Source organism: Bos mutus, chromosome 10 (assembly GCF_027580195.1).
Source record: "Bos mutus isolate GX-2022 chromosome 10, NWIPB_WYAK_1.1, whole genome shotgun sequence".
Taxonomy (NCBI): domain Eukaryota; kingdom Metazoa; phylum Chordata; class Mammalia; order Artiodactyla; family Bovidae; genus Bos; species Bos mutus.
Window position 1 is genome coordinate 72,542,934 of NC_091626.1, and position 13,796 is coordinate 72,556,729.

The 13,796-nt window shown below is 39.8% G+C and overlaps 1 protein-coding gene across 2 annotated transcripts in view; it reads right to left on the reverse strand.

Moving 5' to 3' along the window:
- The window catches only part of EIF2AK4 (eukaryotic translation initiation factor 2 alpha kinase 4), a 97,903-nt gene that overhangs the window by 60,857 nt on the left and 23,250 nt on the right, over positions 1 to 13,796 (reverse strand). For both annotated transcript variants that reach the window (XM_005888933.2, XM_070378246.1), the window contains exons 6-9: positions 12,501 to 12,649; positions 6,707 to 6,822; positions 3,311 to 3,468; positions 1,892 to 2,427 (exon numbers count right to left, since the gene is read on the reverse strand). In XM_005888933.2, coding sequence (XP_005888995.1) covers positions 1,892 to 2,427; positions 3,311 to 3,468; positions 6,707 to 6,822; positions 12,501 to 12,649 — 959 coding nt within the window. The remainder of the gene's footprint in view (positions 1 to 1,891; positions 2,428 to 3,310; positions 3,469 to 6,706; positions 6,823 to 12,500; positions 12,650 to 13,796) is intronic.

The following is a 13,796-nucleotide window of genomic DNA, read 5'->3' on the forward strand; positions in this document are numbered from 1 at the left end:
TATTGCATCTCTTCTATTTATTTATTTCTTAATTAAATTATAAGTGATTTACAATGTTGTGCCAATCTCTGCTATATAGCAAAGTAATTCAGTTTCACACACACATACATCTTTTTAAAAAATATTCTTTTCCACTATGGTTTACCCTAGGAGATTAGATCTTGTTCCCTGTGCTACACAGTAGGACCTTGGTTTTATCCATTCTATACATAATAGTTTGCATCTGCCAACCCCAAACTCCCACTCCATCCCTGACCCTGGCTATCACAGTCTGATCTCTGTGTCTGTGAGGCACATCTACTTCTATTTAATGGTATACACAATCTATCTATTTAAACATAAGTGCAGCGACTTTCACTTCTGTAATGGGTAAGAACAACTGAGTGACAGGAAGTAGTAATATTATGGATCAGGCCAAATGGCAGCTGGAATAGATGGGAACAGAAGAAACGTAAAGCGTAAAAGAAATGTAGGGAGTGATGAAGTGAGTAAAAGTGATGGTTGGGGGAAAAAAAAAGGTGGGAAATACGACAGTGTCAGAAAGGGAAGAAACCAGTCCAGGTTCACTTCTGCAGGACCAGGGGGATGTCTAGAAAAACGCGGACTAAGGGATCTTATTTTGTAGAGAAACTGAGAGAACCAAGGTGTAGCTTAGACAGAGGCAGGGCAAAATAAGGAATCACTGAATTGAAGGACCTGGGCAAAGACTTTTGGCCAGAGGAAAACCTCAGTAAGGACTATCTCAAAGTAAGATAAAACAGACAAATTAGAGGTATGGTTTTAAAAGATACAAACTACTATACATAAAACAGATAGGCAACAGATTTGCAACAGATAAACAAAACAGATAATGAACAAGGACATACTGTATACCACAGGGAATTATAGCCATTATCTTGGAATAACCTACCATGGAGTATAATCTGCAAACATCCTGAATTACTCTGCTGTAGACCTGAAACTGGGCTTCCCTTGTGGCTCAGTTGGTAAAGAATCCACCTTGCAGTGTTGGAAATCTGGGTTTGATTCCTGGGTCGGGAAGATCTGCTGGAGAAGGGATAGGCTACCCACTCCAGTATTCTTGAGCTTCCCTGGTGGCTCAGCTGGTAAAGAATCTGCCTACAATACAGGAGACCTGGGCTCGATCCCTGGGTTGGGAAGATCCCCTGGAAAAGGGAAAGGCTACCCACTCCAGTATTCTGGCCTGGAGAATTCCATGGACTGTATAGTCCGTGGGGTCACAAAGAGTCAGACACAACTGAGTGATTTTCACACACCATACCTGAAATTAACACAACATTGTAAATCAACTATATCTTAATTAAAAAAAACAAAAACACTTGGCTCTGTAATTAAATCTGTAACTGTAATTTACAGATGTTGAGACTCCTCTGACTAGGGCAAGGAAGTCAATTGCTTTCTATAACTTGGCTGAATGGGACACTGCTAATGAAGAAGAATGGTTAAGAAAAACCAGGGGCAGAATCGTACTCCTAAAGCTGTTTTCTAAATGGGAGGTCTCATCTTTGACCCCTTAGGAACCAGCAGTGAAAGTGGCCTTTACCATTTGGAATACCTGGGGCATTTTTCCCCCTAGCAGCAGTCCCTACTGATTTCTTAGCGTATACCAGGCAGTCCCCAAAAAGTAGTTTGAAAGTCTATTATTAAGCCCAAGTGAATTTAGAAGAATGTAGGAGTTATGAGAACAATAAACCTAAGTAAGAAAATAGAACATATGTGGCTGGGAAAGGACTGGGAGAACAAAGAAGTAAGTCGAAACCTGTTCTTCACTTTTCAGATTATACACATGACTGAGATGTTAAGCACATTCAAGCACAATCAAAAGTAAAGGAGTAAAATGCAGATAGAGAAAAATCTCCATGACACTCACTTCTTTAGAAAATCTTGAAAATCAGCTGGTAAGTCACTAGGGATGGTCACGGGATACTCTTCACACTCTTGTCCTTGGCTGAGGGAGAGCAGCAGAAGGCCGAGGCGCCAAATATCCCCTTTCTTCCCGGTTTTATAAGGTAGGGCGCTGTCACTGAAACGAACCCGGGTCTGCTCAAACACGTCCTCCTTGCAAATGTCTGCCAGGCGCTTAGAAATGCTGTAGTCCGTAATCTTGACGGTGCCCTCTGCATCCACCAGGACATTCAATGCGCTCAGAACCTTGTGCACCACGGAATTGCTGTGCAAGTAATCAAGGCCTGACAAGAGCTGAGCTGCATACTTGCGAAGCTGATGTACCGGGATGGGGCCTGAGTGGCCCAGGTGGGCTGCGAGGGAGATCCCATTAGTGTGCTCCACTAAAATATCCACCACGATGGAGTCGTCTTGCTCTTTGAGGTTCATCGCAAAGTAGCGTACTATGTTTGGATGGCTCAGTTTCACCAGTGAGCTGAATTCTGTTTCTGCCCCTTGAATCTGGAATGGGAAAAAAAAAACCAATAATATGATGATAGCTGAGTTGGTCAGCATTTACTAGTGTTTCACCACAAAAGTGAAATATTTGAATAGAAAATGTACTTTCGACAGCAAGGAGAAGGAACATGCCCTGAACTGAGTCCTCCCCAAACCACATGGTCAACTTACTAGTTCTTAAAGATGGACACGTTTCAAAAGCAGCTTCTTTTGCAATATGGCCACCAGAAAAAAGAAACAATTTTAAAATAAGTTTTTCTGATTATAAAGATTCACTCTCAAAATTTTAATAGGTACTAATACAAAAGAAAAATCCCACAATTTATCTTTATGGTCACCACTCAAAGACAACTGTTATGACTTTAGTGTATTTACGTTCAGTTTTTCTTTTGTAATAAATACACGTACATTTCCAAACACGATGCTTCACCTACTGTTTTATAACCTCTTTATTTATTATGTACCACTGCAATATTAAATGTTCTCCTTAAGCTAAGTATTATGAATCAATTATACAATTCTCCAGTCCCCTAAAATGCAGTTGTGAATATTTCAAGAGACTGAGAAAATGCAAATGATTGCAAATAGCACAGTTATGAAGTACTCTTTAGTTCCTGTTGGAGAGAGAGCTATTAATGGAATAATAAGAGCTAAGACAGGAGGTTGAGAAGCAGCTGCAAGAGTTTGGACCACGCTCTGAAAGTTCTGAAAGAGGCAGCAGGGTCTGGGAACACTTATGATCCTCCACCATCCCCTCTGGTTGAACAGATCTCATTGCGTTCTGGGTCTTTTTTGCTGGCCAGTCAAATGCTGAGTTACTTTGTTTTGTCATCGCCTTAAACTCCAGGTTAGTCCTTTTGCTCAGTGAGCCATCTTGGATACCTACCTGCTTTTTGCACTTATCAATCTTCTCTTTTTCTTGACTGGTAAGGAATGGACCCATTTTTTTGTGCCATTGAAGGACCCACTCATGCAACAAGACAAAGCTGCCAGTAGCTGTTTCCAAAGCATTGTAAACTAATTTTCCAAGCTGCTCATCACTGCCTGCATATTGAAAGGAAATATAATTAAGTATCACTGGTACATTTTCTGTGGGCATAAAAAAAAACACAGGGAGCAGTCATTTGTTCAACAATGGATACCATGTACTATGAAAAATGTAATTTCATGTAATACATGCTCTTTTGTAACCAATTTTTGGTGTTTTAACAATATACTCTGAACTTTAAAATATTAAATTTTACAAAGGGACAATACTCAACAGTGAGATCTTAGTATCAGATCAATGTTTTCTTCCACTAGCTGGTATTTATAATGCTATTTTCATAACGACCTCTGACAACTGTGCCTACTGGTGTGGTAGTGTAACCTTCATATAGCTAAATACCAACTAACATTGATAGAAGGAGTTTGGAACCAGGAACGCTCCATCAATGAAGATTAGTGTGCATAGTGAAAACAGGTTTTAGTACCTCAGAAATTTGAAAACATCAATGATCTTTTAAACACAAAATCTGAATATGCTCAGTAAATACAAAGTGGCCAATGGCTTTGAAGGAAGGAACAAGTCATGACAGTTTAAATCTGAAGTGCTTGAGAGAAGACACATTTATTTAGTGATAGGCATATGGTGTCCACCTATGCCTGGGGGAGCTAAATTTTTGTAATGCCCCAAAATTTTTTTATGAAAATCTAAATTTTTATTAAAGACTGTAATAGAAAATCACCAAAAAATTGGAAGTGGAGAAAAATATCACCCACAATATCACCAATTTGTCTTTCTCTTCTAGAACCTTCTACCCTTTTTTCCCCTAATTTACCGAATTGTAGCATATGTAACAAGGTTTCTCACTCTCAACACTACTGATGTTTGGGACTGGAAAATCCCTCGTTGAAGGGGGTTGTCTTGTGTACTGTAAGATGTTTAGCAGCAGCCCTCCCCTCTATCCATGAGATGCCAGCAGCACCCTCACCCTAGAGTTAATCATCAAAATATCCAAATGTCAACCAATGTCCCCTAGGGAACAAAATTACCCCAAATGAAAACAATTGATCTATTCTTTTTCTCTTACTATATAAATAATAATAGTTTTCCATGATGCGACATTATCTTCATAATGAAAAGTAAAGTAACCTGTATACATAAGGCAAAGTAGTTTTTGCAAAAACAGTCTAGGGAAATGTGGCTGAACTAACTCACTGAGAGAGGCAGTGTTCCTTCACAGATATGCTGACAATTTAAGAGATTTTTAATTTTAATTGAAATGATCTGTTATACTAGTTATAAATAATTCTGGACATTCTTAGCTAAGGGAAAATAAAAATAAAAACCCCTAGTGTTTGAAAATCTGTCAGCCAAAAAATTGAAATGATCTGTTATACTAGTTATAAATAACTCTGGACATTCTTAGCTAAGGGAAAATAAAAATAAAAGCCCCTAGTGTTTGAAAATCTGTCAACCAAAGTAAGCAACCTGTGGAATGTAGGATCTATGCAGCACATGTTGGAGATACAGGACAGTAAATATTAATGGGATGGAATGTGAGGTGATGTACATAAAGCCTAATTAAATTTGTGAATTATATGGCACAATGTCTTACAATATATATACCCCCAGCTGGGACTAAGTGAGTATTTCGTAATTGCTGCTGCATTTTTTTTTGTATTATAATTCTTTTTTTTTTGGCATTATAATTCCATTATTGCCACCCACCTTTTGTCACTTCTGCGTTGTGGGGATAATAAAAAGAACAAAAGAACACACTGAAACAAGGCTGAAGGAAAATGTTACCATAAGAGCTCAGACTGATACTCCACTGTGTGATCATTTATATAGAAGCCTCTCCAGTGCTTTAATATTAATATATAGGGAATAATATCTGGGGAAACTCTTGATTCCCTCTAGTTCCAACAGCTTCACACTGAAAAGCAAATGTTAATTAGTTGATCTTTCACAAAAGATCAAAAAAAAAAAAATGGGTCCTTAAAAAATTAGGACCCATTTAAAAAATTAAACCCATTGTGAGAAAACAAAATAAATAATTTACTTGGTGGTTTTACATTAAAAAAAGTTCAGATTGCAAATATGTCTCCTAATGAGGGTATTAACACAGGTGAATTTGTCTAATGAGTACCAAGGAGACTAGGAGTCCAGGGTAAGGTAATACACAGTTGGATTGATTTGCCTTCCTGATTTCCTCAGATCATTAAAAGTAGTGAGTTTTATGTTGCCAATTCATGAGTCAGAAATGCCTTAGAGTCAAGGACAGCCTCAAGACCAAAGCAAATCATCTCTACCAAGGTCTTAAACCTTCCCAAATGGTGGCTGTGTCTGAAGAGGGCAGGCTCTGTGTATGTACAGAATCCCGCATGGTCCACACCGCCTCCATCACCCAAGGTTACGTGTTCAGATCATGACTCTTCAGATGCTTGGTTTCTTTCCCTCTACCTATTGTCCTCTCCCTGGCAACTTCCCTTTCTGTGTACATCTCCTCAAAGAGGAAGGGAAAAAAGATCCCTTTAAAAGAAAGCAAACTTGATTTAGGTAATTTAGCTGCCTATTAGCTCTGCTAAGAATACTCATGGGATTGGAAATGAAACTTAATTGTCAAATTCACCATATGCAAGTGATCCCTACACCAATTAGTGGCTGTATCTGTATGACTGATAAAAGATGATGTACATTTAGAGCAAAGGAAGTAGACACGGAAAACTTGATTTTAATATAAACAATTCAAATAAAATTTTGAACAATATTCACTACAAATAGCCATCTGCTAAATAAGATGGCTAAACTGCTAAATAAAACACATTGAAAATAAAGTGAATTTCCTGGTCTGGTACAGGACGCCAAGCAAGAAAATGCTAAGCAGGTGGACAGCAAATTAAGAAAATGAGACTTAATCCTCAAAGATCACAGGCATCAAAACTCATTTTGCTATACATATTTCCTCGGTTACAAATGTACATGATGCAAAATTCCATATTCATAATATTTCAACCAATTTGGTTTTGAAAATTTTGGCTAATTCTAATGATGACAAATTTTGTCTTTCTGCTAACAATATTTCCAACAGCCTGGGGCTTTATTTGCATCTTACAGAAGTGGAAAGCTGAGTGACTTCTTTTGATTATCAGGAACAGGAGCTAGAATGATTGTCAGCTTACAGAGTTTTCCTGCAACCATGCTGGTCTAGACGATGTAGTGTCTATTCTCCCCTGTTCCTTCATGATTAACTTGGGTAATTAGAATAATTTAAACGAGTTTAGCTAGTTTACTCACCAATACATTTCCCTTTGTGCACCATGAGCTGATCAGGACTACCCACAGAGAAATACAGGATTTCACAAGAGCCAGGAGAATCTTCGCTATTACACATAGAATACTGACGTTCTCGCCTTAAAAATAAATTTGGACAATGATTTTTTTTCTTTAAGATTAACACAGGAAATTTGTGCCCCTCCATTTTCTCCTGCTTACCAGTCAATTCACTGTCCAATAGCAGTCTCTGCTGGGAACTGAGCTGAAGGTGCTAATGGGAAAGCTGTCCAACCCCCGACTCGCCACAGAGTCTTCCCCACGTGAACTCTACAAACCCTGTTCCAGATGGGTGCTGCCTTGTATGGTGGCCACATGTGGCTACTTAAATTCAATCACAACTAAATTAAATTAAAAATTCCGTTCTTCAACTTGAGTAGGCACAAGTACAGGGATTCCTCATCATATTGTGCTCTACTTTACTGAACTTCACAGATACCACGGCTGCTTTTTTTTTTTTTTTAAAACAAATTGAAGGTTTGTGTCAACCTTGTGTTAATAAGCAAGTCTATCAGCACTATTTTTCCAATAGCATTTGCTCACTTTATGTGTCTCTGTCACACTTTTGTAATTTTTGCAACAGTTAAAACTTTTTCATTATTATTATGTATTTGTTGTGGTGATCTGTGCTCAGTTACTACTATGACTCACTGAAGGCTCAGATGTTTAGTGTTTTTTTTAGTAATTTTTAAATTAAGATATGCAAACTGTTTTTTTTTTTTTTTTAAGATACAATGCTATCACATACTTAACACACTCCAGCATAGTGTAAGCATGACTTTTACATGCACTGGGAATCCAAACGTGCAAGTGACTCACTATACAGGGATACTCATTTCATTGCGGTGGTCTGCTCCTGGAACATCTCTGAGGTATGTCGTACTCAACAGCCCCAAGTGACCAGTGGCTACCACAGTGGACAGCACTGATAGAGAACATTTCCATCCTCACAGAAGTTCTATGGAAGTGATTTAGCTCAAGTCCATGTTGACCCCACATCCTGTGTACATGCACATCTGGAGAAAGCTGCAAAATCGGGGCTTAAGAGCACTACAAATTCCTAGTCACTAACTGGGCCCCACACTACAGAATGCCCAACCCCCACACTCAAAGCCTAACCCTTCTTTCTTTCTCTTTTTTTCTGAGTGGAAAGCCAGATTACAATGCAAAAATTACAACTAACTTGGGAGAGTTCTGCAGGGACGAGGCCAGGAAGAGTGCCCTTGATGGTCAGGATTGGACACTTGTTAGAAATGCTATGATCAGGCACAGATCTCTAGGAAGCAGTCCTCTCACTGTGAGTGTGATCCTGACCTCCACTTTCACTGAGAACATGAAGCAATGAGCAGTGAAGCCCACACTTTCTGTGGGCCCACCTAGAAAGTTACTTGGCACCTGAGCCATTTTTTCTTTTTCTCAGACTCAGAGGAAGGACAGCTACCCTGGCCTCAGTTCCACCCCTGAAGTCTCCTCTGGGACCCTGGTCCATCAGTTAGTCCCCCTCTTCTTTATGTTCAATCTATCCCTCTCCATTGGCTTCTTACCTTCAGCCCATAAATCTCTCCCATGTCCATTCTCCTCTCCCTCAATCTCTTGCACCATCTTGTTTTTCATTTTCAAACTTCTACACTTGCTATCTCCATGACTGTCCCTTCCATTCACTCTTCATGCTACTGCAAAGTCAGTGAAACTGCCACCTACCCCTATCATTCTCAACTGGATTCTTCTCCTGGGCTCTTTTTTTGGTTGGTGGCATAGTCATCCATTCTGTCTCACTAGTCAAAATGTGCACGTCTCCCTGAGCTCCTAGATCTCCTGCAACTAACTGATTCCTAAGTATGAGCCTCTCTTCTCCAATTTCCCTGCCTTGTTCAGGTCATCACCAAATTTCTCCTGGACACAAAAGATACCCCATTATTAACTGGTCTTGCCATTTTCAATTCCCTCCCCTAACACCCTCCCACACTCCTGAGAAAACCTATTATGATTTGAGTCTCTTGTACTACATGTGCGTCCACAAATTCTTAAGGCCATGGAACGATTAAGGACATAGAAAGTGAAGCTGCTCAACAAAGGCAAAAGTGCATCCGTGAAAAGCTGGGCCAAGGGGCCAGGTACTTGAGAATCAAGCCTTTAAGCTCCTTCCACTAGAACAGTCAGGGGTTTTCTGTTTTCTTTCTCTTGTTTTACACAGTGGAAACCTTTCATTACATAAAGCCGTACTGGTTTTTGATGTATCCCACACAAAAAAGAAAAGCTGAGCTGCCCTGGTTAAACAGACTGCAGACCCTACCAGGGCCAAAAAGACAGTCTGTCCCTTTCTATCATCCTTCCTGCCTCCCTCCCTCCCTTCATCAGATGTTTACTGAGCACCCACCCTGCCCCTGCCAGGCACTGTGCCAGGCCCTGAAGAAAACACAGAGGCAAGAACCTCATACTTTCACAAAAGGAGAAGACAATTCAAAAGCAAACAAATGAATATGAAGTTTAGCTAGCAGTAACTGCCATGGAGAAATTTAATAAAGCAGGAAATCGGAGAACAAGTAGCTAAGGTGTGGGGTGCTCAGGGAAGGCATCGGAGATCACGTGTGAGGGGAGAACTGAGTGATGAGGAGTCGGCCACGCAAAGTAAACTGGCAGGTAGAGTAACTGGCAGAGGCCATGAGACAGGAAGGAGCTCGGTGTGCGTGGAGGACTGGATGGTGAGTGCGGCCACCGTGCAGAGGGTGAGGGCGAGGGAGAGTGGTATGACACGACATGCATGAGCTGTTCCTCCACTGTTTGCCCCCGCTCTCTGTTCGCCCCCGCTCTCTGTTCGCCCCCGCTCTCTGTTCTCCATTAGCAGCCAGGAAGAATTTCACTCAGCATGGGTCAGATGATACCATGTTCCTTTTTAAAACCTCAAACGGCTTCTCAGTACACCTGAACTCCTGATTCAACCAACAAAGACCTCATTTGTGATCTGCCCCTGCTGCCCCCTTGAACCACTGTCTCCACAACTGGTCATTCTAGCCATGCTGCCCTGGTTGATGAGCTCTGGGCAGGACCAGCCTAGGCCAGCCTGGGGTCTTCTATACCGGCTCTTCTTTTCAGCTGAGCAGCTGGCTCATTCCCTTCACCCAGATCCAGGATATGTGCCCCTCAGTTTAAAGCCACTGTCCCTTAGTCACTCAGGATCCAATCCTTGGACTCTTTCCTCCAAACACCCAATCTAAAGTAACAATTCAGTCTTTCTTCAAGACAGCCAATTAAATTCTCTGCAGAGCACTAGTCATTATCTGACAACTTCTGGTTTGCTGGTGGACAGTCTCTTTCAACTAGAATACAAGCTCCATGAAACCAGAGTCCATCTTGATCTTATTTACTGAATCCCTAGGACTGAGAATAGTGTCTGGACTTTAGCAAGTAAGTCCTCATCAAGTATCTCATTCTAGATTGTATTGATTTTAGTCACAGCCAATTCGAATACTGAGTGCTGACAATGTTCACAACAAGGTCATGTCTACTACCTCTACTGAATGTATCTTCTAGTTGAAAGAATAAAATGGAACACTCTGGTCATTTCCTTTGGCTTTCCAACTTAAAGACTAGTGAATAGCAAGGAAGAAAAAGAATAAAGAGTATGTATAAGATACTTCAGTATATCAAGGACTTTTTATTTCTTAACCAAAGAAGCATGTAAACTATAAGAAAGATTCATTCTTTTCTAGTCTGTAGGTGACAGAGTGCCAGAGTTCTATACAGGTTTGTACAACAATCTTGGCAAACAATTCATGAAAATGACTTCTTGGATGCTTGTGGAAATGTCATTCTATCCAAGACATACTAATGTCCCTTTATAAGTGATACATAAAAATCTGTTCTACCTGTGTCAAGGAAACAGAGAATTTCCCACCCTTCCTTGAATAGACTTGCTAATAATTACTGATCTCAAAAGCAAGTCTAATCTTGGACCCACTGTTTACAGTTAGCCAAAAAAATGGAAATAATTAAACTAAAAAAGATTGCTTTTTATACAGCCTTATTCAGGGCATTGATTTATTTCCACCATTTCTAACACAGTAGGAATTTGTTAGATATTTCCTAGTGGAATACTCTGACAGCTTCAAACTATGTTGCCTAATGGAAGCCCAGTTGCAAAAATAATCTCAATTGCTTTAAGGAATTATAATCTTAAAAAGAAATCATTACCAGAAACTGCATTCAAGAAAACATTTAGTTCACCTTAACAGTAGGTGGTTAAATGTTAATATCAAAATGATTTCTGAGCTGATTTTTTTCAAAGCAGATAATTAGGGAAAGAAGTGAAATGACTCCTCCTTATAAACAAACTGTAATCCAAAAGATTATATAAGCTTTTAGTTTGGTAACTAAAATGCTGGTTTTAAGTGGTGCTTAGATTATCACAAAAGATAGCTTAAATACATATAGAACCTGAATGATAATACCTGTGCTATTTAATCACCCACCTAATCACAGAAAGGAATTCTGTACTAAAATTCCTTTCTGGTCAACAGTGGCAGTCACAGCAAACATACAAAGTCCCCTTCATACAAACAAGTTCCATTCTGATAGTGTTCATAAGTCCAGTTTGTTCATAAGTCCTATAAAATTAGCCTGGGTATCCAACTAACAAAACTGGCTATACAGTGCTGTACTATAATAGGTTTATAATACCTTTCCCACAAGTAATATATAAAAAACAAATACAAAAAAAACCCATTTTTAATCTTATAGTACAGTACCTTGAAAAGCAAGTACAACAGCTGGCATACAGGGGCTGGCACTGAATGAACAGTCAAGAGCCGTCACTGACTGGAGGAAGGAGTAGAGACGGGAGGTGGGAGAGCTGAAGGACCGTCAGCACTAGGAGAGGGAGGGCAAGCTGCAGTTTCGCTCACACCTGACAGTGATGGAGTGCACGTCTGCATCTTTCAAAGTTCGAAACTTGTAGGTTTGTATGTAGGGGACCTACTTCACGGGGAAGTCTCAATTCTTTAGTGGAAAAGGATATGGAGGAAGAGATAGTATCTTTCATGTGACCTTTGGTGACATGTGACCGAGGAGCCCACCTGCCGTGACAGGGAAGCCCAGTGTCCTCAGTAGCAAGGGGAGGGGAGCCCTGGCAGCAAACTGGGGCTCCTGTCCTCACGTAAAGGATCTCCTACACCTGTGCCCATTGTGGGACTCTCCCCACATCTGTGGTGAGACCTAAGGCGTTACAGACTGAAAACAGTGTGAATCTGACTGGATGATGATTCTGATGGAAGAAAAGTTTTTAAATCACTTACTGAATAATTGGGCTTCCCTGATGGCTCAGACAGTAAAAGATCTGCCTGCTGTGCTGGAGACCTAGGTTCAATCCCTGGGTTGGGAAGATCCCCTGGAGAAGGAAATGGCAACCCACTCTAGTATTCTTGCCTGCAGGATTCCATGGACAAAGAAGCCTGGTGGGCTACAGTTCACAGGGTCACAAAGGGTTGGACACAACTGACCAACTAACATTGAAAAGTTAGATCATCAAAAGGCAGATCAAACTGCACTGGAGGCAATGTTAAGGTTAACAACTGTTATGTAAAGGGAAATAAAACTGGCTTTGTGAAAGATACTTGGAAAGTATTAAAACAAATGGAAAATTTTATATTACTAATATACTAAGATACACAGGCTTTGAAAAAGTTATTAAAACTCTCATGTGACAACTCAACCAAATTTCACTACAAGTTGTTTTAAGGGACTGGAAATCTCAGGGACTTACTTAGACCTTCCAGAGGAGTTGGTCCGATGTTTACCATTTCCTACGAAGTCAGGAGAGCCTCCATGTAGAATGGCAGCTGTTCTGTGTCCTCCTGGGTCTTTTCTAGAGGTATGATCTTGATTTGACAAACTAGCTATTTCTAAACGTTCCTTAAAAAAAGAAAAGTAAAACCTACTTTAGACCTAAGTCATAATGGAAGACAATCATGGTAAATAATCATAAATATGTAGAGCATGCACATTTCATTTAAGCTGAAGATTTTCAAGTGTAATAAAGTTGAACTCAACTTTTTAAAATTTAGTGTCCAAATATGTACTGTTTCAAGAACTGAAGGTCAAGGTTACAGTTTTAAGAGAATGTGAACTTTATAAATACTTAGAAATGTGGAATATGCATGAAAAGTTAGGGACAAGAGCAAGAGATAAACAGAAGAAGGCATTCAAACAGAGCATACTCAATATCCTGTAATAAACCATAATGGAAAAGAAAAAAAATGTTCTAGTACCATTTGCAAAAAGGGCTATCCTTTCTCTAGAATTATCTTTGTATCTTGCTCAAAAAAATCAGTTATATATACATATATGGGGTGCGGGGGGTCTATATTTAGATTATCTCTTCTATTGACAGAACTAGTATTATTTTATTATCTATCTTGACTCCAATATTAAACTATTTTGAACACTGTTTAAAAAAGAAAAAACAGAGAGCAGAGTGGCTGTCAGGAAGGCACATTAGATGGAAAACAGGTGAACAGTTGTATCACCTTAAATTTGTATACAGCTTTGTACATTCACAAAGGGCAGTACATTTTTCTGTAGGAATGGTTACATAAGACAGACAGGAAAGCATTATCTGTGCCACATTAAGGGGTGAAGAAAATAAGCGTAGAGTGTCACCTGTCAAGGTCACCAAGCCAAGGCAGTAAAAAAGCCAAAGCTTTCAGCCAGGTTCTGTTTACTCGTAAATCAGTACCTCCTCCCACTGCACCTCACTGTTTCCCTTAGGTGATATGCCATTTCTTTAAAGGAGAAGGAGCAAAATTCTCTCTGGATTTCTCCAAACATGTGTAACTGGTTTTCTGATTGAGTTGGACTCAGGAAAAATACAGGACAAAGGAGTATATCCTTTTTCCACCACTGCTTTTTAAATCTGTTTTCCATCACTGAATGAAATCTCAGGCAGATCCATCTGGTTTCTGTTCACTCTTCAGTATGAACAAATAGTTTTGTTTTCCAAGTATTAAGAATTCCAGTCTGAGTTGATTATCAAAGCTTCAATCTCCCCTCTCCTTCAACT